At 42.1% G+C, this 2500-nt stretch overlaps 1 protein-coding gene across 2 annotated transcripts in view; it reads right to left on the minus strand.

Annotated features, from left to right (window-relative positions):
- The window catches only part of LOC311044559 (calcium and integrin-binding family member 2-like), a gene marked incomplete at its 5' end in the record, with an annotated part of 20060 nt that overhangs the window by 9949 nt on the left and 7611 nt on the right, over positions 1-2500 (minus strand). Inside the window, one exon of one of the 2 annotated variants that reach the window (XM_084056233.1) lies at positions 413-524. The exons of the other annotated variant lie outside the window; for it this stretch is intronic. Coding sequence (XP_083912359.1) covers positions 413-524 — 112 coding nt within the window. The remainder of the gene's footprint in view (positions 1-412; positions 525-2500) is intronic. 2 annotated transcript variants of the gene reach the window in all.

The raw sequence follows: 2500 nt of genomic DNA on the forward strand, positions 1-2500 counted from the left end.
TTTCCTTTTGTTATTAGCGCGGTAGTTCCTGGCCAAACAGGAACCTGGTGCATTTCCGCTTCCATTTTCCGGCCAGGTGACGTCATTTTCGAGGGAAAGTCATGCTCGACAGCGTTCAATAGAAAATATATAAATAAAAGGCTTTCGGGGGTGAAATTCATGGAGTGGGTGTTGTGAAACATTTGCCACTCACAAAAGATATACAATTTAACTTTAGTTTTACTGAAATCGTTACCTAGTATTACTTTAAACCACTGGAACCCAGCATCCATATTTTAGGGGGAACATCAGGCAAAAATAGCACACAACACCTTAAGACTGTCTGTCTGTCTGTCTGTCTGTCTGTCTGTCTGTCTGTCTGTCTGTTTGTGACAGACAGACAGACAGACAGACAGACAGACAGGTGTCTCACCTTCAGTTCAGGCATGCTGATGATCAGAGCCAGAGGAAGTTTGACATCTGGATTGTTGGTGTAATCCATGGGAACCATCTGAGGAGCCAGCTCTCTGTATCGACCATGTAATCTGTAATATAAATACAATACAACATGTAATCTGTAATATAAATATCTCACAACATGATGTGATAGAGATGAAGACCATCCTACAGACAGTACAGATTAGGGCTGTCAGAACCAATCTTACTATTCGAAAAGAATTCGAATGTTATTTTTTTTTAAATAATATTCGAATGTTAAAATTGATATTTGAATGTAGCTTTTATCTTTTTTTTTTTTAAATACATTTTGTTTTTATACAATTTTAAATAAAATGTGTTTTATTAACCCATTGAGACCTGAAGCCGATTCTACATGTCTCCTAAATCTCAACAGTATTCTGAAAAACTTATGTTTCTGTATCAGTGGTGCTCAATCTTTTTCATGTCAAGGACCCCCAACATTATATGTATTTGGCCGCGGACCCCCATCAAAATATTGTGTTCCAGGGACCCACTCGAAGCAAAGATTTGAGTTAAAAATGTTCGCTTAAAAAATATATATATTCAAATATTTGCACACATTTTCACGAATTTTCAAAAATAGCAGATCTACAAGCTCGTAGCGCGGCACTCGGTACACCAATAAAAAAACGCTTGTTTGTTTACAAGCAACTAAGAATAAGCCCAAAGTCGCTTATAATAAGCAGACATGGCAACGTTGGGTACGCGCAATCTCTCTCTCTCCTAAATAACGTGAGCGACCATGCATGTGTCCGTAAAGGACGGACGGAATCCCTCACCCCCTGACGCACGTTTCAGACCCGTCTAGGGACTTTGAACGGGCCTTTAGGCGGGCAGTGAGGAGAAACAACCCCAAGTCGCCTCATGGTGAGAGCGTGGGTCACAACACCTTCACATCTAATCAAAAAGAAGAATCTCATAACACACATCCACTGTGTGGCTTGCTTGAATGACCATCCTAAAGGGCCTCACCGCGGATTTGTTGGGATTTGTGGGATTTGTAATACACATTTTAACAGGGACGTGCACAGATAGACTCTAGGTGGTGCTTGAGCACCTGCCCTTTGCCCTCTTGACCAGAAGTGCCCTTTTGAATTTTTTTTTTTTTTAAGTTTCTTTTTTTTTTTTTCAGTTTACAGCAGGGTCTTTAACAGGGGGTCCAGGAACCCTAGGGGGTCCTCAGAGTTACTACAGGGGGTCCGCCAAATCTTTATGTGATACGATTTTCTTTTTACCATAACCACTCGAAACCTAGCATCCCTTTTCTGAGGAGAACTTTAGCCAAAAATAGCCGATCTACAAGCTCACAACGCCTCGCGCTGTGAGGCGTTGTGGGCTTGTAGATCGGCTATTTTTGGCAAAGAGGTATAGGTGTAGAGGGATAAAAGAGCAGACTAAGTAAACAAAATAAAGTATAATTTACTTGAGAACCTGCCCCTCAAAATGTCTGTGCACGCCACTGCATTTTAACCATTTATTTATGTCCACATAAAGGAGTATACAGACAAGGACACACATATTATAGGTGCAGTGGGGTTACATTGACAAAATCATGGCATATGTTTTCATGATACAATAGGCATGTCACTCAGTACTCTATGGGTAAAAGTAACAGTATAAGTACTCAGTACTCATACTGGATATAAGTAACAGCGTCTCCGCCATATGTGGCAGCTGCCAATTATAGCGACAGAGACAGCACAATACTTTGCCAGCCTTTTTGCCTCCTTTTTGGGCATCCTAAGTTGTTGAAGGCCTCTTAACAAACCAGTCTGTGAGTATGTCCCAGGCTGACAATAATAAAAAAAAAAATCGCACCCTGTGTGAAGGAAGCGGTGCCTTTGGTGAGTGGCCTCCTGGTGGCGCCATAATAGGGCGGGGCGGGGCTTCAGCAATTAATGCTCGTCCCTATTGGTGGTCTAAGTCCACATACCAAATTTGGACTTGGTGGCATGCTGCAAACTGGAGTTATAGCTGTTTAAAGCCAGTGGCCTCCTGGTGGCGCTATAATAGGGCGGGGCGGGGCTTCAGCAGTCAATGC

Source organism: Gymnoscopelus microlampas, assembly GCF_963454915.1.
Source record: "Gymnoscopelus microlampas genome assembly, chromosome: 1".
NCBI classification, from domain to species: Eukaryota; Metazoa; Chordata; class Actinopteri; order Myctophiformes; family Myctophidae; genus Gymnoscopelus; species Gymnoscopelus microlampas.